Source organism: Rhodnius prolixus, unplaced genomic scaffold (assembly GCF_049639745.1).
Source record: "Rhodnius prolixus isolate KJV_2025 unplaced genomic scaffold, Rpr scaffold_1, whole genome shotgun sequence".
NCBI classification, from domain to species: domain Eukaryota; kingdom Metazoa; phylum Arthropoda; class Insecta; order Hemiptera; family Reduviidae; genus Rhodnius; species Rhodnius prolixus.
In genome coordinates, this window is record NW_027411581.1 from 30,188,213 (window position 1) to 30,210,984 (window position 22,772).

General features: G+C 35.6%; 2 protein-coding genes across 4 annotated transcripts in view; one reads left to right on the top strand and one right to left on the bottom strand.

Annotated features, from left to right (window-relative positions):
- The first annotated feature begins 289 nt into the window (after positions 1-289).
- LOC141458579 (uncharacterized) lies at positions 290-11,888 on the top strand. Its single transcript, XM_074136800.1, has 3 exons — positions 290-447; positions 9,245-9,521; positions 9,698-11,888. Exons 1-3 carry the CDS (start codon positions 424-426, stop codon positions 11,623-11,625), a joined length of 2,229 nt encoding a protein of 742 aa, XP_073992901.1. The 5' UTR covers positions 290-423; the 3' UTR covers positions 11,626-11,888.
- Positions 11,889-14,927: 3,039 nt separating this feature from the next.
- LOC141458594 (protein APCDD1-like) overlaps positions 14,928-22,772 on the bottom strand; it is a 1,087,769-nt gene continuing 1,079,924 nt past the window's right edge. For all 3 annotated transcript variants that reach the window (XM_074136827.1, XM_074136842.1, XM_074136835.1), the window contains exon 8: positions 14,928-16,767. In XM_074136827.1, coding sequence (XP_073992928.1) covers positions 16,429-16,767 — 339 coding nt within the window. In that variant the 3' untranslated portion in view covers positions 14,928-16,428. The remainder of the gene's footprint in view (positions 16,768-22,772) is intronic.

Genomic DNA, 22,772 nt, shown 5'->3' on the forward strand with positions numbered 1-22,772 from the left:
GTTAGGCCTTTAAGGAGAAGCTTTGCGTAATATCAAACTTGAAATAGAAATGTGGATACATTGAAAAAAATATATTTATGAATTTGTAATTAGCGTAAGTGACTGGCAGGTAGAGGCTAGCAGACGGTCCGCAGGCGCAGTTTGGCACCTAGGAAGAACTGTAACAGATATACGAGCATAACAAACTTGACCTTGGTTCAAGGACAGCTTCTCGACGACTCATCATCCTGGTCTGCTACCTTCCCCACTACAACTTAGTTAGTACGTATTACCCACTATAACATGCAAATATAAGAAATGTGATATCGATTGGCCCATAAATGTAATTATTTCTCTCCCACTTTTTCGCTACATATATAATGTTGGCAATATAAAGCAAATCGAACAGAACTGTTATCAGTTAGGCTGGCAGTGAGATGAAAGATGATACTCGAAGGCAGATTCACGGTAAGTACATTTATTGTAGTTAAGTTGCCCATCTTCCAAAAGTAGATCAGCATTTTAGCAGTTCCTTTCTGATGTTCGAGGGGATACGGGCTAGGCCATGGGTTTTGTCATCACCGATAAATCTGTGACTCCTCGGATTAAAATGTAGCGCAACGTTTTCCTGCTCTTCTCCATCAAAAATATCTTCTTAACTGGAAAAAGAAAACAAATACAAAATAAATAAAAAAATAAAATAGGAATACCTTCTACGCATATACGAGTAAAGTGCTTTATGGTGAGCGGTTTCAGATACCCTACGTTTCTCTATTGTCAAATTTAATCGTTCATGATAATTATCTGATTCAGAGTCTATCATTATCTAATAAAATAGATAGCTTACCGTTAGCTTTCCTTTTAGATGTGTAGATGAGCTTAGTGGTAAAGCTTTACTTTTAGATGAAGTAGATGAGTTAACCGTTAGCTTTCCTTTAAGATAGAATTGAAGAGCTTACTGGTAAAGCTTTCCTTTTAGATAAAATAGATGAGCTAACTGGTAAAGCTTTACTTTTAGATTAAGTAGATGAGTTTACCGTTAGCTTTCCTTTCAGAAAGAATAGATCTCGTAATAACGATTGCATCTTTCACACATTTCGTTTCACCTTCGATACTGCATTCCAAGCGTACGACTTTAAAATTATAATCTTGTAATTCTGCAATTATTGAGTGCATTAATATATATGTGTACCTTGCCTAAATCGTGAAGTATTTTCTTAGCCAAGTTAGATGATGATTATTCAACCAAATTATACAAATGCAATATTTTTTTATTAATTTTTTACGTCCTTTAAGCTTAGCTATAATAGCTTTAATATTAAACAGGCGGCTAAAAGGTGAGACAAAATGTCAGGTTTCTTGTGAAGTTTGGTTAAAGAAAGAAGTTATCAGACTTTGAAGAAAGCTTCAAAATTGCTGAGTCTTGTTGTACATTTCTCTTGAAACAAATTTGGCAAATTTGAAGTAACTTCTTCTTCAATATTTGATAGCGTACTCGCATTCAGTAAGCCCAGTTTGAACCACGCTAGTTCAGTTCTGATAGGATAAGTTTTCATCATTTTCTTGGAAAGACTTTCTGCACAGAGAGAAATTATTTGTAACAATAAAATACAGTAAGGGACTTGGGAATGTGTTCAGTTAAAACAAACCTAAAACTATGAAAATATTAGTTAAAAAATAAATAAAATGAAAAACAAAACAAAACACCTTTTTAATTTCAAAAGACCTTATTTCTATTCAAGGATTTCCGTAATTTATCTTTATTTTTACATCTCACTTATTGATAAATAATTAATAGGAATTCGTAAGAGCGACGAAAATTGCTATGAAATACAACAGAAACAAATCATTGAAAAGGTAGCGGACGATTTCACAACTTCAGAACACTTGGGCATCCACGCGTAGCAACACAAACTTCGTTAAAATGGATTTTAATTCTTTGACATTAACAAGAAAAAACTTGAGCAAAATCCTCAGGAGAAATGGAAATCCCTAAAAGATTCATCCAGTGATTCTTCTCATGCAGTTGTTAGAATACTGACTCAGCATGGACAAATGGTATGGGTTTAGCAAGAAAGAAGTTGTTATGGGGATGAGAAGAAAGAGTCGAATATCTTGGAATATGCACGCTACGAGGATCTCCGCATGGATTTACAATTAGCCCTTAACAATGATTAAAACGACTTTTCTAATTAGTGAAGAATGTGAGTGGATATAATGCATTTCCGAGCCTTGCAATAACAGCCATGTCACGACGAATGTTATGGGGAGAGAAAATTGGGACGCAGGATGCATCTTTGGCGTGCTATTGTTTATCTGTACGTGAGTTTTGGTAGCTGGAGGAGTTTTAGAGTTTTTTGGCCGGCCTCTTCGGAATATCGAGGTCTCAGATGTCTTCTTTAACTTAGTCTGGTGTACATGAGTGACTTGTGACTGTATGTGTTTATTTTGAAGTGTGGAATGTACGTGAAAAGGGCGCCCAACAGTTCGATTAGACCCTCTGTTCTGCCCTGGAATTTGGCACGATGGCCAAAATGATCTAACAACATCAGTGAAATAACTTTAGGTGAAAAAAAAAAATTGTTTAGAGAACGAGCTAAAAAATGTCTCGAAGATACGGAACTATTAGGTAATCCAATAATATTTTTAAATATGTTTTTTAAGTCATTTATTTACTTTTAATGTTATTTTTAAGTAAAAGTCAGTTTGTCGGATAACCAAAATAAGCAAACTATTTTATTTTTATAAAATGATTTAATAATTAACTTAATTAAATTTTAAGGAAATTCTTAATACATTTTAAATTTGTATTAACTTCACTAATACTCATCTCAAAGTTCATTATTAATGAGTTCTCAGTTCATTTTCAAAAACTTTCTTAGGAACTCCCTCAGTTCACTGATGAATTAATAAAATGAATATTTCCTGTAAGAGATTCTAATGGAAGATGAAGATAGTAACTCACACAATCTGGCAATCAATCATGTCGGGATTTCAACCAACATTGCCCTCCTCTGCTGACTATTGCAAAGGAAAAAGAAGCCAAAAAGAAGGAGTGTCAATATCCTTAGCAAATATTCGTTTAGGCATTAGCTATGTCTAATCTGAGATCATACCTATACTTATTCGTGTTTTCTATTAAGGAACTAAGATGTATATGGAAATCACTATTAATATTTCATGCTTGGCTGTAGCGTCAGATTTGTTTGCTCGTATTGATATTGATTTTATTTTTAATAAGCTAATTTCAAAAATTATCTCGCGTTCCTAAAACGCACTAGGAAAGTAGTTACTATCTTATTGTTCCTGGTAATAATTCCGTAAAAAAGTGGAAGTGTACATAAATTTTAATTGTAGGTATTTAATAAAACTTTTCAATTTAACTTAATTTTTTTTTAAATATCCTTTTATTGAAATTTACACCTACAGGGCACAATAAGTAAATGAGATTAGTGTATTAATAAATAGCATAGCAGACGTGAATGACGGTCATCCAGTGACCCAGTTGGTCACGGGGCCAACGACGCCTCAGCCGTCTTCGAGGATTCGAGGGTAGCGTAGTTGAAGACAAGTTTGCAGCTAAAGGGTTGGGATGAAATGAGAGTTTTTGGTGAACATTTTTATATCGGATTTTGGCAAGTTCGGAGATGAGTGGAATTTGGAGATCTGTATGGATTGTGTGGTTACTAACATAGAATGGAGCGTCTACTATACGGCGGAGTATTTTAGATTGGAATGTTTGCAGTCTATTGATGTTTGATTTTTTAGCTGTTCCTTAAGTCCATGTTGGTGTGAGAAGAGCTGTATAGAGTCGTCGTTTGTTCTGTAGTGAGAGTTTTGAGCGTTTGTCAAGTAGTCTGGCTAGAAGTTTGTATCGTTTGTTTAGTTCGGTACGTTTAAGTCTCATATGGGGGTTCCAGGTAAGTCTCTTGTCTAGGTACATTCCAAGGTACCGCACATGGTCGGCTGGTGGGATAGGTGTACTCGTATAATGTAAGAAGACAGGTGGCGGAGTTTGACGTTTGAGTGTGAAGACTATGTATTTAGACTTAGTTGGGTTAATTTTTATATGCCAGTTTTCTAACCAAGGTTCTATTGAGTGAAGGTGGGACTGTAGTGAGCGTACTGCGAGGATAGGATCAGAGTGTGTGGAGAGAATGGCAGTGCCGTCAGCGAAGGTGTAAATAGAGGTATTAAGGTTTGATTTGATTAATATAAATACAACAAAGTTCTCAAGTTTTTTTTTTTTTTTTTTTTTTTTTTTTGCTCATCAACAGCTGAGGTTATTAGCGCCCGGAGCTTTTTCCAGTGCACTGCCGGCCTCCGGACAGTGTTCTCTCTTTACAGACAACACTGTCCATCACCGAACAGTGAGCTGTAAGAAGCTCCTAGGAAGAGAAAATCTAAGGGTCAGCTGCTGGATTCGAACCCGGGACCTCCGCGTGGGAGTCCAGTATGCTAACCTCATAGCTAATCCCTTCCCTCTCAAGTTTTTATTCTGTAAAAATGAAAGTTGTTCCGTAAATAACGCAAATAAAGTTATGGTTAATTTTTATCAGAACTTTCATTTTCTAATTAAATTGTTTATTAATTCCTCTGAATTGTTACTAGTGATCTACAATATTTTTTTACACTCACTTCTTGGCGAAGGAGCTGTTGGTAGGGCATCGCTCTAAAAGCATCCCTAATGTGAACGAGACTTGAACATTAACTAGGATTAAACAAGTAATCGAAATTCCAAATTTAAAATTTAACGTTTATAATGTTGAAGTCAAGTATATTTTAGAGGAAATTGTAAAGTTCAAGAAAATTAACTTAAACTCTATTAAGAGAAGTTTGCAGCAGTCTTAGTTTCTGCGAGGAGGAAAGCAAGGATTACAAGTTCATGGTATAACAGAATAAATGGAATATTTATTTTTTCAACATTTTGCTTCTTGCTAAAGTAATCTTTAAATATTTTTTTTAAAAAAGGGAGTAAATGAACATGTTTATTTTTGTTAAAATTGTTAAAGTAAGAAACGTTGGGCGACAACCTTGAATAAATCTATTTTGAAATTAGTAATGAGATTCCAATAATTTCTTCAGCTGCAAGAAGCGTAATCTTTACAATAAATATTTTTTTGACTACAACTGCTTTTATTTTAATATCACAGTATTGGTAATTTATTATTATATTCTCTAAACTAATAATTTATATATCTTCATATTTCTTAATTATTTTTTGCAGATATATATTTATTTTCAAATTAATTTTTTGTCCTTGATTTTGAAAAAGCACCTTCGCTTCTTGACTCTTAAACTTCGCTCCAAACAAACTTGAACCTTCAGGAACTTACAACGAGGTTGTCTTCTCTTTTTTTCGTTTGTTTTATATAAACGTTACTTTAATATCCTGCATAATGAGACAATCAGTTCATTTTATATTCACATAAAAACATTTCCAACTATTCATTGTTACAAAATAAAGGAAGATTGTCAATTCTTATCACCCAACCTTACTTCCGCTGGCAAAGTATAAAAACGGACAATGTAATAGTTGCCATCTCTGGGGCCATAGTTCGGCGGTTACAAGGTTATTTAGAGTTTCTGTTTTGTGCTTAAATACGAGTATCTGTGTTCTCTATTAGTTTCTTATTATTAGTAAATAATTGACAATATTTAGTGAGAAATTGAGCCTTTTAAATAAATATTATAAATATTATTGAGAAATTAGAGCCTTTACCATTTTTTTTTTTTTAAATTTAATATTTTTCAATTGTTTCGTAAAAATTGTATCAAAAGTGAAAATGTGTTCAAAAGGCTTTGTCCAGCTAAAATATTAAAAAAATACCTAATTGTGCCCAACTGCCACTTACAATTTATTAAAAGACAAGATCTAAGCAAAAGATTTAAACATATTCAATGTTCTTGTAGAACGATTAAAAGTACTTTTACATGACAAACGATTGACCTTAACGATGCTGAAACTATGCGGTCCTACTATTGAGCCATGGTGTGCAAACCCGCCTTCTAATTACCGCCGAATACATTCTTTTTAATACAAAGAACTATTGTGAATGTTTCCTTCTGTTTGTCAAACCTTTACTCTGTACGATAACATCAATATTGCCTTTTGGTTTCAAATTGGTTAAAACTAAGTATAAATGTTTCACAAAGCATTCCGAGATCAACCCAACCCATAGGTCCGCCAGCTTGGTTTTTATAGTCTTTCTTACAGCCTACTGGAACGTTACAACCCACCTGAACGACTGCAACGTTACTGACCACGTTACTCCCTCATGAAGTAACGGGAGAGTTACATACAGGTTCAAGAGGATAAAAAGCATATTGCAGTGCTCTCCATGCCGGGGGACTTCATCCCTGCGACTCTGGACTTCAGTAGGAATTATGGGGTTCAGATACTTGCGAGGGAGGAGGCTTGTGCTTCGGCTGTCGAGTTATCAACAAACGCCAATTCTGTTTTTACGGATGGTTCATTGATGGATAGGGCAGGTGCTGGTCTCTGCATCTGGGGACCCCAGTTTGGGTTCCTATGGGAACGCACCTGCCTTGATCTTGGTAATTATGCATCTGTTTTTCAGGCGGAGTTGGCTGCCATTGAGATGGCGGCTACTTTACTCTGCTGGAAGGGATTTGCCGACACTGATGTTAGGTTCTTCACGGATAGCCAGGCTGCAATTAAAGCTCTGGCCTCTCCTAGTAGGAACCAAATTTCGGTCAATTCTTGTCATGCTGCTCTCAATTTGTTAGGAGCTTTGAATACTGTTTCGGTTGCTTGGTCTCCTGGTCATTCTGGGATTCCGGGTAACGAACTTGCTGATGAAACAGCAAAGGAAGGAGCTGCGTTGATAACAATGACTCCTCAGCTCATTATCCCTGTATCCTATCGACGTTGTAGAACAGAGGTGGAACAGTGGATTTTGAAAGAACATCGGAAACGGTGGAGATCCTGAACTGACTGCCGCCAGGCTAAGGAAATCCTTGGCCTGTCAAGAACGGATATAGTTGGTTTTAGCAGGTCCCGGATCCGCCAGTTGGTTCAGGTGTTGAGTGGACATGCGAATTTAGCATATCATCTTTTTAAATGTGGCCTAATCCAGTCGCCAAATTGTGCTGGCTGTGGTGAGTCCGATGAAACTGTGAGGCACTTTGTTGAGGTGTGCCCAGTTTATTCTAAAACTAGATTCCTCGTCTTCGGAAGGTCAAATGTCTCCCTACCGGAGATTGTAGCATCTGGTAATCTTAATGAACTTTCTAGGTTTATTCAGTGCACTGGGCGATTGAGTCGTCAAGCTCCCTAGTGTCCTGTTGCTACTTTGTTAGGTTATTATATTAGCATCTGGTAATTTTTAGCCGGATTTGTTTTTAAACCCCGGTATCTCTCATGAGATGAGGGGTGGGCGGGGAACAATGGGCATCAGGATTGCCTGCGTTCCTTCCCCTTTTTTTGGTGGAACCGCCCGTCTTGTACAATCTACAATCTACATACATGTGTTAGTTATGCGAGGCTTGTTCAAAAAATAACGGGAATTTTCGTTTTTTGGAAAGAATTTTACTTTATTTAAAAACAGTCTCCATTTAGATATTAAACATTTACCCAGCGTTTTTTCTAATCCCCGAAATACTTCTGGAACTCCTACTGTAACCAGGGCTGCTTAAAATCCCGAATAATATACGATTATAATCCTTACAGGCCTGCGTTTTTTTTAACCTTTGAAAAATTGTTTTAAATTTGATACTTGATTTTTATGTATTTTTGTGTGCTAAATCCAAATATGAACTCCATTTTCCACCATCACGTAAGAATTTTTCACAAAATCGCTTCACATTTAACAAAAAATTTGTGAAAAAGCAATAGTATTTAAAATTAGATTTTATTTGCAAGTGATACGACAAGTAAAAGTACTTCAAAAAGCAATTAAATATAATGAAAATACACAGTAAAATACTACTTACTTCTTTAAAAGTCCTTATAGAATCTTAAAGGGTAAAGTCCACCAAAATAATGGCACCGGCGGAGAGCGAAGTGGAGCACTCCGCTACCAGCACTCGCAGTGTGCGTATCTCCTCTCTTATGAGTAATTATTGTAAATATTGTATTTTAGTACCTATTTTGGAAATTGCCTTCAATACATATATTAGCAGAAAATTAGAGTGGTTTTTGTGTATATGTATATACAGATCTCCCCTACTCACCTGGTCTGGCCGAGGAGGTTTATAATTTTATTTTTTTGTGTGTCTGGAGAACCCAGGTAAGGAGCCTTATCTTATTTTTTCTTGTGGCGCTCGGAATTTTCCGGGCTCACAGTACTTTGGGATAGCTTTTTACCTCTCTCAGTAATGCGCATATAAGTGGGACGAGTGGACGTCTACTTCGCACAAGTAGAGCGTGATTAATTTAACCTCTCTTATAATTACTGTAGTGATTACTTTCTACACGAACATGACAATTAAATGATCAAAATTAAATGGTTCTTGGACAATCAGCAAATTAGATGATGATAAACATTCATCTTCGAGTTGTTTCTGCTGCTCACGACCGGTAGTTTGGTGCTGTCTATGGTTTGGAACTTTGTTAGGAGGGTGTAGTGGATGAGGTACTTATTGTCATTATTGCAGATATGGTCCACCATTTTAGAAAGGAGAGAAGGAGAAGTAAAAATAATGCTTAAATGGTTTTAAAAATCATGCTAAGCCATGGAAAGAATATTCTGCAATCGGAGAACTTGCAAGTGCTCTTGAGAAATATGGTCTACTTTATGGATGGCAGGCCTGATCTATGCGACTATTTATCTAGACAAAACCAAAATGCACATAGTGCTAGTAATTTATTCGCAAAGTCATGTTCAACTCTTATAATGTCATTTACATATCCGCAAGTTGCGGATACCCTCTCAAAAGCCAAAGTCTCCCATCATTTCCGTGAGGATTACCAAGAGATAGTAGGTTTCTAGTTTATCTAAGCACACGTGACCCAATTTGTAGAGCGGTTGTCCAGTCAAGCATTGAACCGGCGGCAAAGACCCAACGACCATTCCGGGTTTCCACCTCCTGAGGTTTTTAGATAAGAGCTTTTGTCTCGGAAATGGAAAGCTGGTTATTGTACTTTCAAAAGATACATAAAATTCTTTTTACAGCCATTTAACTGATCTTTGACGCAGTGCTGCACCACAAAGACCTTGTATTCGTCATTTGAAACTCCAAAATTTCTGTGGCGCTTCTAATTTTTTATCTTATCATTTATAGTCGATGTTTTTTTCTCCAGGTAGTATTGGTATTTGGCCTTACATGGATTAACGTCGAATGTGGTTTCGCTCCTGCTTTACCTAGTGGTCGAAGAACTCAGTATTATTATATTTACGAGGATGGAGCATACAAGTATGGTTACGACACTGGTGAAGGTTCTTATGGTAAGGCAGTAGCTAGTCCAGAAAACGAAGTACAGGGGGACTATGCTTATCAAGGACCTGATGGGAAAGTAGATGTGAAATACACAGCGGGAAAAAATGGATTTGTACCTGATGGATTTTTGCCTTCACCTGGTAAATTATCATTAAAATAACAAACTTAAGTACCTTTACTAAGTAAATTTCATGTTTTAAATTTATTTTTTCATTTTCTTTTAATTTAATTTTTCACTTTTAACTCAACTCTTTTTGTAAAATAATTTAACATAACCCTAGCATATTTCAGTAAAATTTTGTAAAATTCGTTATAGGTGGAGCTCAGAGGCAAGGTGGGCAATTATCGCCTCATTATTACAAAGGACACGGCGGTGAAATCGCTCCTGAAGACGAGGGACCAGGTGATGCCTCCTACTCTTTCTCTTACAACGTAGGCGATCAGTCTAGACAAGAGGTTTCTGACGAACAAGGGAACGTTCAAGGAAGCTATACTTACGTTGCTAAAGATGGATCAACTAGAAAAGTGGACTATGAGGCTGGCGCTGAAAAGGGATTTATAATCAAAGGCATCAGCCCAGATGCTGGCGGTGGTTCATTTCCTAGTGCTGGCATCAGTAATCCTGACGGCTCTTATTCATTCTCTTACACAGCTGGAGACCATTCTAGGCATGAGAGTACCGATGCCAATAGAAATGTAGTCGGCAGTTTCTCGTTTGTTGCCAAGGATGATGGCTTAAACAGACAAGTAGATTATACTGCCGGAATGGAAAAAGGCTTTTTAGCAAGTGGTAGTCATTTACCACAGCCAGTTCAGCCGATCACTAGTCCTGGCGGAGAAGGTCATCAGAGTCCTGTTGTTGCAGCCAATAGAGCCATATATCAAGGAGCACAGACTCCTACCTCTCATGGTACAGTAAGCCTAACAGGCAGCTCTGACAGGGCAATAGGTGCATTAACTGGACCACTTTATACCGGAAGTAGTTATCCTGGAAGGGCACACACTGGAAGAGCATACCCAGGAACGCCCACCGCAAGTTCTGGAGGTCTTTTATCTGGCAGAGCATATGAATTTTCTTACGATGCAGGAGATCATACTCGCCATGAATCTTCTGATGCTAATGGAAATGTTGTTGGCAGTTTTTCATTTATTGCTAAAGATGATAAGGTCAATAGAAAAGTCGATTATTCATCATCAGCTGAAAATGGGTTTCAAGCTTTTGGTGCCCATTTACCAGTACCACCGGTTGATGGAACTGCAGCATTGCATCATGGAAACATTGGAAGACATTTCCATGCAGCTTCACCTCCTCACCCTCATGTGCATACCCCCATAAATGCGTACAGTGGTGGTAGTGGAGTACCTGCTACAACTGGCTTTGGAGGCGCCTCGGGAACGTACTTTCCACATGGAACAAGCGGACCCCTGACAAAAACCACTCATCCAGCAGTGGTAGCCGCAAATTCTGTCTATACCTCTTCTGCACGCGGTGGTGTGGCTGGTGTTTCAGATGGTTCATATTCATTTTCTTACGATGCCGGAGACCATACAAGACAGGAATCATCTGATAGTGCCGGTAACGTTGTTGGAAGTTTTACCTTTGTCGCGAAAGACGATGGTGTTCAGAGAAAGGTAGATTATGCAGCAGGCGCAGAAAGGGGATTTACTGCAGCAGGCAATCATTTACCACTTCAGCCTGATGCTGTGGCACCCGCTATTGCTTCATCAATCGGACCATCCAGCTACGACTCTTCCTACCATCATGATCCATCTGGAGACTATAATCCCCAGGATGATCTTGATTCAGGAGGACCTAGTGATGCTTCATACTCATTCTCATATAATGCTGGTGATCACACTAGACAAGAAAGTTCCGATGCTTTTGGCAATGTTGTTGGGAGTTTCTCCTTCCTAGCAAATGATGATGGATTGAATAGGCAAGTAGACTATGAATCAGGAGCTGGAAAGGGTTTCATTGCAAGCGGCGGTCATTTGCCTTCTGCATTCACATACTCTGCGACACTTCCAGCTACAGGTCATTATTCGGGAACGAACATTCACGGAAGTGCGACAAAGCCACATTTTCATAACTTGCCAGGAACAGGGCACTCGCCTACCACGCATGTTGGAAATGCGGGACTCAGGGGCGCTAGTAATTCTTTTGCAGATAGTAAAGCACTTGTAAAAACATTTTTAACTCCAAACGCCCACCATAAATTTGGATACTTGTACGATTCACAATAATTTATAAAACTGCCGGATACTTCCTTTTGTAAATTACTGGCTTGGATGAATACGCATTGTATACCAATTGCTGAAAAGAGTTTTTATAGTATACATGATTTTTTTATTGTCTTTTACTACTTCTATGTGTTCAGTGATTCTTAATGCCAAAATGTTCTTGTGAAAGAGATGTTATTTTACGTCTTCTTCGTAAGCTAGTTGGACGTTTTGTTTATATATTAGTAGTCTGTAAGTGCGATGTAAAGTATATAACATACATCTGAGTGAGTTTTTTTTTTTAAATTAAATACTCTGGCTTACGCCCTTTACGTCCCTTTTTCTACTATTTCCTTTGCATTCTAAGTAAGAATTCCTACTAAAAGACTTTCAAATCGTTTGCTTCATTATCACCTAAAGTGGATACTGTTTCAAGGCCGTTCATATACTTAAAGTAACAAATCGTTGATACTTAAAAAAAAAAGGAAAAAGTCTTTTGCAGCAGTACAAGAAGGGATGATTTGATAATGTTATTTATGAGTTTCATTATTGCCATACATAACAATCATTTTGTCTAGTTTGGAATGTAACAAGAGAAAGTATTGCGACTCGAGCCAAAGGCTGGCTGGTTTCTTTGTTTACACTGGTAATAAATAACCAACTGATATTTACACATTGAAACATTTCATTGATAAAACTTAACAACTAAACTTTAAATATGATTAAACAGTTCTGTACGTAAATGTTAACGTAAAAAATTGCTCAAGATGTAGTAATTATTGTTAATTACTCAAAAGTAAAGTTTAGGTTAACTGTAGTTTCTTTGCTGCATTAGTTAAAATAACTTAAATGGAACCCTATTTTTGTGTGTATTTCCATAAAATAAATAAATAAGCAGAATAAAACTACATAAATTTGTGTGAAAATAACATGATGAAATCTAATTTTATAGTCAGGAAAGTAAGTTCAAGCAAAAATCCAAAGGTGTCGCAGTGGCGTAGGCCTTGAGGCCGCCCTAATTTAATCTAATCTAATCTCGTAAGTTCAAGCAAAGAAAGGCTTTTAACAAAGAACCATGTGATTAACGCTGATTTTCTGCACAAACCTTAAACAAACAATAGTACATAAAATACAATAAAATTGACATAATTATTATGAAAACACTTTCTATATTCAAGGAGTTCTACGTCGCTAAATGAAAAACCCAATCTCCCCCATTTGACGTGTTTGCGCCCAATTAGCTTTCTGAAAGCAGAGGTAACGAAATGGAAAAATAAAATCACTGAAGGAAATATAAATATTTCTCTTTATCAAAAGGTTTTCGTTTATTGAATTGACTCATTTTGATTGAACACTTCAAATTCTTGAACAAATAATAAACAAGAACGGATGCCATTGACCTCTAATGCCTGAAATTAATTAATCTTCTTAACAAAAACTTACAGTTTAAAAAGTTAAGTACTTGCTGATTTGTTTATCTTTAGACGTTTAATCAACTTAACTTTTTATCAACTTTAGGAGATGATAATTTAGAATTTATTTAGAATAAAGAGCATAATAAAGATAATTTACAAGAATAGTGTGGAATATAGGGAAGGGATTAGCTATGAGGTTAGCATGCTGGACTCCCACGCGGAGGTCCCGGGTTCGAATCCAGCTGCTGACCCTTAGATTTTCTCTTCCTAGGAGCTTCTTACACCTCCACTGTCCAGTGATGGACAGGGTTGTCTGTAACGAGAGATATTAATATTAATATTTTTTTTATTTATTATTATTATTTAAGGCGCGTCAACATCTAAGGTTATCGGCGCTCGGAGCTTTTCTCAGTGCACTGCCGGCCTCCGGACAGTGTTCTGCATCACTGGACAGTGGAGGTGTAAGAAGCTCCTAGGAAGAGAAAATCTAAGGGTCAGCAGCTGGATTCGAACCCGGGACCTCCGCGTGGGAGTCCAGTATGCTAACCTCATAGCTAATCCCTTCCCTATATTCCACACTATTCTTGTAAATTATCTTTATTATGCTCTTTATTCTAAATAAATTCTAAATTATCATCTCCTAAACCCGCACATTAAAATAGAAAAAGAGGAAGAGGTGGTTGGTTGTAATTTGAATCACAGAGTTAGAACAAAATTGGTCAAAGTTGGGAGTTTTTCAATATTACGATTTTTTTCGTGCAGTTTTTGACAATCAACTCTTTTTCAAACTGCCCTGCTGGACAGTTTTAATTACAATTATAATAAATTAATAAAAGTTTGAGAATGAACTACGTTATTTGATAATTTTTAATATGTACAGAAATATTTTTTTTAGATTATAAATAAAAGGTTTTCATTTTGAGAATTCTGGTTTTCAAAAACTGCCCTTTTTTTTTTTTTTTAAATTTGATTCTTGCAGGAGGAGGACAGTAAGTACTGCATGGAAGAGCCCTCGCGGTTACCAACCTCACCCACAGGATTCACGCTAGCATGATCATCCCTCATGATTATCGGACCTCTCCTCTAGACGAAGCAGGGACCAAAGACGAGGGTTGGTCATTGAGGCCCGCAGGGCTTCATCAACCTCAGCTCCCCTTTCCGCCATCATGGGTTGCCGCAAACGGCAAACTTACGGGAGAGTTAACTCCTCTCTAGGAGGTTCCTAGTGTGGTATGTTAACGTGTGTTTAGTTCTGTGAGTGAATATGGTGTGCATGTGTGGTGTGTTTGTAGTATGTGTGGCAACTGGGACCCTTGGGGGGCGTCACTCACCAAAGAGCAGCTAATCTGTTTCCCCCTGCGGGGATTACTGGGTATAAAGTAGGATAGTGTAAGGATATTAACTTGGAGAACTGGATGGTACATTCACTGTCCAGCAAAAATCAGACTGAGGGATAGTTTTTAACATTAACTAAGTTCTAGGAAAGATTCCTTTGAGCTTCTTGCTTCGTTGCGAAAAACCTTACAGAAGGGTTATTCATTATTTAATAAGACTACTGGGCAAGGATATTTAATCTCAAGGTACGAGGCAATAGTAGTATCTTTTTTTTTCTAAATGTAATTAATGCTGGTATCCGATATTAAAAATTGTAATATTGTAATGCATGACATCCAATATTATTTTATAAATACTCGATTGAGTAATATGAGTAATCTATTGGAAAAAGCGTTGGCTAACACATTCCGAATATGAATATTCAACACCACATCTAGTAATATCGAGGAGATCAAAAATCACGCATTGTCAACCCGAAACATTTCTCATTTCCCGACTAATAATAAAGTTTATCTTGTCCACATCCATTAATCTAAAACTTCGTTTTGATTAATATAATAAATAAATTAAAATCTGTATTATGTAATAGTAGTTCAATTTATTTCACATAATTTACATTGAAAATAATGATTCACATATATATTCATATATATATATTTAATGTATTTACAAAATGTACATAGGCACATACATATACAGTATTTTCTCTCTTTATTGCCCCGGTCGAAAATGCACTTTTACAATTTTTTAATATTGCATTTACTTTTTATAAAAAAAAAGGTACAGATAAATGTAACTATTGGTTTGGAAAAATATTTTACCTTTTATAGAAAAAAAATGTTATCCAATAAGCAAAATATTTTTCACACTTTTGTTTTCAATAATTTATTATTGGGTAACGTACGAGGGGATAAACTTCTTACACAATTATTATACCTGAAAACAGAGCTGACCACTTCATTTATCGTATATAAATGTATTTAGTTGGAGTGTTGAATAAAGAATCAGCTTTATCCAGAGCTCTTACTGGAAGCAACAAAATTAATCCAAAACATAAAATGTATTACTGTATAAAACTTACTTTAATATGGAATGAAAATTATTAAAAAAACTATTGACAAAAGTGCAAATAATAATATTCAGTTATTATTAAATTGCGTTTCAGTATATTAAGTCCTTCACTAATTAAAATAAAATTTTAAACAAATTTATCTACATAGACCATCAACATCTATACACAACCTCACATCTTAATTTTGTAAGGTTCAAATCTACACAACATTTTGGTAATTGATTTTTTCTTTTTTAAAATTTTTTTATTGTTTTTCCTGTTGCCGATTTTAAGTTTTATTAACTACAGAATAATGTTTCTTTTACATTTTTAATTTTTTTAATTATTAATACTTCAACTTATTGGAGAATTAACAGTAATAAATTCATTAACAACAAAAAAACAATAAAATTTCGTTTTAATTTTTTATAAATCACATTAAAAACATTTATATATAATTGAATCTATAAAAAATGTTTAATTTGCAGGGAAATTTTGTTTATATATTATATAACATTTAATTCTGGGTTAGTGACGACCAATTTATCCATCCATTTTGCAGAAAATTATTTACAAATTCCATTTACAGCTGAATAAAGGTGTTGCTGTATAAGTTAAGGTAGTCGATTTATTGTTCGTTTCATTTTCTGTTTAGCTAACATGCAAGTAATTAATTGACATAATTAAGTATCATAACTAAGTGGTAGTTATTAAGAAATTAATATTTAATTAATATCTATTATAAAAAAAAAGAAAAGAAATTTAAAGAATCAAACAACATAAAAGCAATCACTTTTACTGCTTTATTATACATTAACATATATAATATAAACGAAAAATTACAAACATATACAAACAAACAAAATTTAGATCAAATAAAAACGAACAATATTCTCGAATTGGTTCGAAACTTCGCCTAATCTTTCTCTTTTTTTTTGAAACCTAGATAGTTTGAGAAACGTTAGCAATTTAGGATTCTTTTTTTCGCCACCAATTCTCTGAAATTATTTACGTTGTTTATCCAACTTACGTGGGTAATATTAACATCACTAATAAAGTTGTAGTAAGCAATACAATAAACAATGGACGTATTCTTGTACCTATATTGTAACTATTTAAGAAATGAGTAAGAGGTGGTAATTCTGGCGCGTTACATTGTAGTAATGGCGGTTGGAAGGAGGTTGGTCGCCTTTTTATTTCATTACCATCACTCTTCATTGAATTCCGATCAGAATGACCTAAAAGTAACAAGGTATTGCCTGATTGGTCCACTTCGAGACGTACAAGTTCGTATTCAGTTGTCGGGATGACTATACCAAAAGGTGGACAGCCTTTTGACGGAGTCAAATCTCGTTTTATTCCCAACTGAAAAAAGAACACAGATATCCAATTTATATGTTACAGATGCAGATGTACATGTAAAAAACAAATGATACAAAATTTACAAATAAATCAAATGAGCTCTATTCGAAATGCTCATGGCCCTTTTTTAAATAAATCTTTGGAGAAAAAGATAAAGACGAAATATACAAAAATTTAAGAAGTTACGGATTAACTGAAAGGTTCATTGCCCACAGTATTCGAGTCGATTGTGAAATTCCCTGGACTACTGTTATGAGGAAACAACATTTACAATGTTCCTCATGATATGCTAGAGCTATGTTTCCCAAAGAGTTACAATCGAAGTTTAAGGACTGTAAAGGAGTTATACTGCCCAGAGTCAGTCAAAGTTAGTTACGGCAAAGCGAGCTATACTGCCCGAAACTAAATCAAATTTAAGTTTGTGGAATAGTAATGATCTTAAGTGAGTTAAATGAGAAGTGGAAATGCTACTCTTCAGACTGGTGAGATCCCAAATAGCAGCAACGAATTTGTTTTCACATTAAATAAGCCCTTCTATAATAAAATTATATAGGATTGTTCACTGAAAAAGGTGATTGTATTAATTCTCATACCAAATTATAAGTACAGTTTCTCCTCAATATGCTCATTTAATTGTTTCCTTCCTTAATTATTACCTCTTTACAATGAAGGCATCAACAGATCTTTCAGATAAACCATAGGACCGTCACCAGCTGCATGCCTGAGCATGGTCTATCTCTGGCTATCCATTAAAAAGAAAACTGTCGCTGGCTGACTATTGAAATTCTAAAATCGGAACGATTCCACCTCTGCGAGTCGGGAAGTGAAGTTTGCAAATTAGCTAGGGCTAATCGATAATAACTTGAGTTTCAGCGAACAGATCAGCTGGGCAGCAGATAAAACTACCAAAAGCAGAGTGAAAATAGGAAGAATCATGGTCAGTGTGAGCAGATCTAAGTCCAGCAAGCGGCGTCGCTGAGGTCGGCTGCTCAGTCTGTTTTTATGTACGCTGTCAAGAGAAGGATCCGCTCTGCTTGCAGTTTAGGATCCGAGACGGCTGTATTAATGACTGCTAGAATGATTCCTATTGTCTTCTTTGTAAAGAAAAGAAAAGCAACTTATGATCGGAGGCAATAGAGAAAACTTGGCCAGGAAGAAAGTTCCTGTACTTCCGGAGCTTGCTGAAAGCCTGGGATGGAGAGTCGAGAAGGTGACGAGCGCCGAGGCTCATTAGAAGTGGTGAGGCCACTAATAGAGGAGGGTGAAAGCATCTACTATCTTACCTAATTCTTTAGTGGGAATGGATAGTTTAGATCAAACCAGGTGAAGATATGGAAGACACCGTTACTACCAAAGGACGACTGATGTCGTAGGGCATAACTTTTTTATGTGTAATTTTTTTTTCTCTGTCTGTTCTTTGGAAGAAGTTGTAGGGGAGTTTTCCGTAAAATCTAACATCGAGAAGATTCTCAGCACAGTAAGAATCTGGAGCCACGTAGCAGACGTCGTGGATAAGATTTCCCAGTGACCCAGATAAAAAGAAACTAGCCGTTAGTGCACAATGAGGACCTGGGCTGAAGAAATGTGACAAACAGTTATTGGCCTGAGTTCCGATCTTGGGGATGATGGTCTTTTGGTAGTTCAATCCGGGGAGTCCCTATGTAAATTCTAGCATAGGGATTCAACTTCGTCTACCACCCCAAAAATGAACAGATGTTAAGATATTTATCATGTCTAAACACAGTTTTAGTCTTCGATTTATTCAATATGCAATCAGAGAAATTTACAGAAAACTGTACTCAGCTATTTCCTCCTTCTGCGAAATGTGACTGGTACTTGGCGACTAGCAAGAAAAATAATTTTTAACTTAAGTAGAAATCTTGGTAAAGAGTGCTAAATTTAGCGTAGACAACCCTTAATATTCTTAGAAATCTAAGTATAAACTGATGGACCAAGTAACCAATGTTCACAAATTAAGTGGAAATCGAAAAGGGAATGGTCCAAGAGAAGTAATTTCGAATCCAAAAACTTTAGTTAAGTATGAACCAAAAACGCAAATTCTAAAAACAAAAGCGTACGTTTACTTCTACCAGCGCACAAAAATGTACTCACTTTAACAGTGAAAAACCAGTCAACCAATCATAATTATATTTTTTTTTCTGTTAACGGAACTGAATGCACTTATTAAAAAAATCGAAACAATAAATAGAACCATATTCAGACTAGCAGATCTCTAATTAATCAACCGGAACATCCATTCCAAAAGAGCCAACAAATATAGAAACAATGGATGCAAATAACTGAAATAATTTGTCAAAGAGTTTATTAAATCAAACCTTAATGAAAGATATAGTTCATTATATTGCACTAAATGGACATGCTCTTGATGAAATTCCTCGCTAAAATGCTCTGGTAGAAGTAAATAACCAATTTTTTTCCTCTCTTTTTATTTTAAACATGAATTTAGTCGATAAATTTTAAGCTATTTTTAATATATAGAAATTCGATTGGTCATATTTTTAACTACTGTTTGTTAGGTTAAACTGGTTTCAAGTGACGGAATCTAACCTCAGAGAGGTAAATATAAGTTCTTAATAGCGTAAATATAATTTGATGAAACGTAATCCATGTTATAGTATTTAGCATAACGAGTGATTCCTTCTGATTAAGGCAGTTAGTTTTATGAAAGGGACAAAGCGATAATTTTAGAGGCCACTTTTTCCAGATTATTAGAGGATGTGAATGCTTCTTGTAGAATGGCTCTGCGTCCTAGAGATTAACCACATCTACTAGAAAGGAGGCCAAGATTTTTTCCCTTTAAACCTTCCTTTCAGTGGTTTGAAGGATTCGACATTTTCCAAAATCAAATAGAAAAAAACAAAAAGTAGATTGATCGGAAGTGCCATTTTTCTAGGTAGAGTTGCCATTTTCTTTTTTGAGTTATTTTTTTAAAGTTCTAAAAGGGATCCTTAGAGAGCGGTAAGGTCAAGCTCTTCGTCAAGTACCGCTTTAGAAAGTGCAGAAGTTTTGTTCAGTTGGCTTGCTTTGGAAATAAATCCATTACTATTCCATGTTACACTAGAATACACTGTCTCTTCCTTAATTTATTCTTTCTTAATAAGATTGTGAATACATTTACAAAGTAATTTAGGCAGTGGGAAGGGTGCCCCCAAAACTGTTAAAAGAAAACCCAGGATGAAAAGGAATTCGAGGGCGCCCTCGACTTAGATGGGATGTGGAAGAAGACCTTCATCGGGTTGGAGTAAGAAGATGGTACCTTAAGGCTGTAGACCGCGACGAATGGGAAATTTTTTTTGAGGAGGTCCAGGTCCTACTTTAAGGACTGTCGAACCAGATAGTAAGTAAGTAATTTAGGCATGATCTCTTTAAGCTTTAATATAACCATTAATAACTGAATGATAACTGTGGTTCTCGGACGGCTGTAAGATTAAAAAAAGAAAAGGAGCTTCGGAGAATTTTGAGCCATTTAAGACTTAGCAAAATGCTGCTATAGTGCAACTAACATAGCGTGGACGTACAAATAGTCATAGCACTGGTGGCAGCTTATTATTAGCTACTAACCTAAGATTTCAACGATCTTACTCTAGCAGCCCGGAAGATTGGAAAGAAAGGAGAAACGGCTGGTCTTGAATTTTTCTCAAAAGGAATGTATTGCCGAGGGTGCGGCACTTTTGGGAAAGAACACTCGTTAATCAGGAGTGCTTCTCCAGTCTGGTTTCTTCAAACAAAGAGGAATTGAGAGGGGTCGCGACAGATCCCTAGGACGCGGCGGAATAGAGTTATTGGGTCACTACCGCGGATTCCAAATAAACTAAATTTACGTTCAATTTTTAGATAAAAGAATTATATTAAGAAGGCGGTAATAAAGATCCATGTTCCTGTCTAGAAAAAAATTGAATTAATCCATTTAATATTTGTCTTAGAGCGGGAATTTTATAGGTAACATATATAAGTCTACGTTAAAATTAGATGTTCCGAAGCAATTAGATATTTAACAGTTTGTGGGCGCCTAAAATGCAGTTGGAAGAATATCAGTCAGCCGGAAGTGCATTCTCGGATTTTCCTAATTTCTAGAAAGTTGATTTATCTTGGACATAAATAAAGGTTAGACTCATTACACAAGGTTCGCAACCTTTTTGGATAATCTTGGTTGGGGTTTCAGGGGTCGATGTGAAGTCACGCTTATTATATCTTTTTATTTTATTGAATACGTTTTCTATTCAGCACAAATCTATATAAATAAAAATGTTCTATAATAATAATAATATTAATAATAATCTTATTCTGCAGTAAATGAACTAATTTAAGATATTGCTTTGCAATACTGATGGACTTACAAACATCAGCGAATTTTCGGCCTTAAAAGTGACTAAAACCAAACTGAAAACAAAAAAAACTGAATCCGAAATATGGCAAATATTAGTGTTATGAAAATAAAGTGTGACTTTAATAAAGAGATTATATAAATGAGAAATAGATATTGTAATTGAAAAATAAAATCAAAGGTAACAACCATCAATAATATTTCAGTAAAAGAAATAGACGGCTACCAACAGGAAAGGAAGGAATAAATTGGAAAATGGAATGTCTTCAAGGATCACAGCTTCTTCTTTGAGCCAAGTCCACCATGTTTTCCTTAAAATATCCTCTTTTTTATCTCGACTCACACCATCGCTGCCTTCGTAACCCTACTCATTCTAGTTCACATTCAACGCGCGCCACACCATCTCTGTGCCCTTATTAAATGAACCAATAAAAATTCAGGCCTCGCCTGTATAACGGGGACACGGTATTTGAATATATTTATTATCATAATTTTAATCTTTTTTAAGATTTTCTCACTTTGATGACATATTGGAATAATCTGCAACGTACTCTGTAAAAAAAACAAACAATTTTTTAAAAAATTATGTTTACTTGCTATGACAAACTTTGTCATTTTTATTATTTCTTAGATTTGACTGAGCAAATGTTAGTACATCACTTACTCTAGGCTAATTATCTACTCCGCAGAAGTTTACTTTAATTATGGGATATAGAGCAAACATCAGAACCAATTTGCATATCCTCAGCTTAATGCGGGTAACACGATACGTGCGGTGAGCTTTCAAAATGCAAATCTCCAGGTAGGAATTATCTGTTAATCGTCTGAGCTCGTCATAGTTCGCGCTCGAATTGCGTTTATTTTCAAATAGGTCTGCTCTCTCCCGCACCACAAGCAGCAATTACTCGGTCACAATTATAGAATTACAAAAGAGAAGTAAAAGAAAACTAATGCTTATTATTTCAGGTAGACTTTACATCTACCCAACTACCGATCAGGTGTCGCAGGCGGAGGTGGATTGCTAGCATTTCACTTAAATTTTATTTTGTATACTTACTACATAAATTCTACATAAGACTAGGAATCGAACCCAATACACAAAAACATATTTTAGCTTTGTGAGCTGCATCTCTAACCAATTGGCTACCAATGAGGTGAGTTTAATGGAATAAATAAATACTTACTTCAAAGTTATATTTATTGTAAATAAAAAATGGGATTGAGCAGCTAAGAATATTCTTGTATTAAAGAATTTATTAAAAATGTCTATCAATAAAATTCTAAAACAAATGTCTTATTGGTATTTTCCCCCTGAACACAATAACCATGTACTAAAGTTGTTTTCTAAAAAAAACTATGTACTTACAAAAGAGGAAAAAATGTTTATTTTTAATATTTTATTTAGTAAAAATATTTCGTAACTTCTTTAAAAAGAAATCAACCTCTTCGGAGAACTGGGCTTTCCAGGATTATCCCATTCTAACAACATGGACAACTAATACTGAGTCCACCAATCAGTGGAAGTAATTCTACCAATCAAAGTCCCATAACGGTAGTTGATGGGTATCAATCAACACGAACCACAATCAACATGACACCTCCACACGAACACAGTTCGCCAAGCCACAGTATGTAGTTGATATGTCAAATTACTTGGGTTTAC